This window comes from Phoenix dactylifera, chromosome 3 (genome assembly GCF_051530095.1).
Source record: "Phoenix dactylifera cultivar Ajwa chromosome 3, Ajwa_hap1_PhDact_Kaust_v1.1, whole genome shotgun sequence".
In the NCBI taxonomy this organism is placed as follows: Eukaryota; Viridiplantae; Streptophyta; class Magnoliopsida; order Arecales; family Arecaceae; genus Phoenix; species Phoenix dactylifera.
Window position 1 is genome coordinate 12,014,474 of NC_143192.1, and position 1,531 is coordinate 12,016,004.

General features: G+C 41.2%; 1 protein-coding gene across 1 annotated transcript; it reads right to left on the reverse strand.

Moving 5' to 3' along the window:
* Positions 1 to 502: 502 nt before the first annotated feature.
* LOC149767903 (uncharacterized) lies at positions 503 to 865 on the reverse strand. Its single transcript, XM_089929375.1, has one exon. The coding sequence runs from the start codon at positions 863 to 865 to the stop codon at positions 503 to 505; it is 363 nt and encodes a 120-aa protein (XP_089785501.1).
* Positions 866 to 1,531: the final 666 nt, after the last annotated feature.

A 1,531-nucleotide genomic window follows, 5' to 3' on the forward strand; every position in this document is an offset into this window, starting at 1 on the left:
GGTGTTCGAAATAGGGGAAAGATCCTGAAATATGGGAAATAGAGTGCTCGGGCAGAATTGAGGGGAAACGGGGCTTTTGGTAGTGGTGCTCAACTCGGGTGGAATGCCGGCTACTAGAGAAGGAGAAGAAGGAGGGAGGAGAGGGAAGAGAAGTCTCGATGGAGCTCAATGGTGAATCAATTGTAGAGAAAGAGAAAAATTTATAGAGAAAGTTTTTGAAGAGATAAGCTTGGATTTATTGCTTCACCGCGATTTTCACGGTGGATGGACTCAAACAATGTGGAGGCTAGGCTGATCCTAGCCTTTGGCAGTCCCCACGGTCGAGGACTCTTCCTCCTCCTCTATTTAGTTGAATGGGGCTCTACCTAGTTATGAATGAGAAGAGGGCCTTCGGGCCCTCTCTTGGCATCAGGTTGTGCCAAAGCGCTGGACCAGTGAAGGCTAGGCCTCACATTCTCCCTTCTTAAAAAAATTCGTCCTCTAATTTTAACATACCTTAGCTTCAAAATAGGTTTGGATATTTTTCCTTCATCTTGTCCTCTAGTTCCCAAGTTGCCTCACGTTCTGAGTGATTACTCCACTGGATCTTGACATAAGGAATTGCGCAGCTTCTTAATACTTGTTCCTTTCTATCAACAATACGCTCATCATATGACAAGTCCTCTCTAAGCCACAAAGGAGCCATTTCTACCATATGGCCGGCATCTGGAGCATACTTTCTTAACATGAAAACATGGAATACATTATAAACTCTAGATAGTGATGGTGCAGATGCCAATCTATAAGCTACAGCTCCAACTCTTTCCAGAATTTCAAAAGGTCCCACATAACGCAGACAAAATGCCCCACGAATTCCAAATCGCATTACTTCTTTAGCAGAAGATACTTTCAAAAATACATAGTCTCTGACCTAATATTCTAATTCTTGCCTCCTATTATCTGCATAGCTTTTTTATCTACTCTGAGCTATCCGAAGGCATTCTTTGATTAGCTAGATCTTCTCTACTATTTGCAGAACAATCTCAGGATTTATAAGTTTTCTTTCATCTACATCATCCCAACAGATAGGAGATCTGCACTTTCTTTCATAAAGAGCCTAATAAGGGGCCATCTTAATATTTGTGTAGTAACTATTATTATATGCAAACTCAACCAAAAGCAAGTGACAGTCCCATGAACCTCTCATATCAATCCCACAAGCTATAAGCATATCTTCCAAAATTTGAATGGTCCTTTTCGGCAGGCCATCAGTCTGAGGGTGAAAAGCTATGCTGAAACTAATAGTGGTCTCCAAAGTTTTATGCAGACTATCCCAAAAATATGCTACAAACCATGAGTTCCTATCAGAAACAATGGATACAGGTACTCCATGCAACCTCACTATCTCCTCAATATAGAGTTCTGCAAACTTTTCCAATATCATTCCTACTTTAAATGCCAAGAAGTGACCTGATTTTGTCAACCTGTCTGCAATTACCATATAGCATCATAACCCTTAGGAGTATGAGGCAACCTAGAGGTGAAGTCCATT

What these genes read in the sequence shown, in the direction of transcription:
- LOC149767903 (XM_089929375.1), bottom strand. Translation starts at nt 865, where the DNA reads ATGCGATTTGGAATTCGTGGGGCATTTTGTCTGCGTTATGTGGGACCT.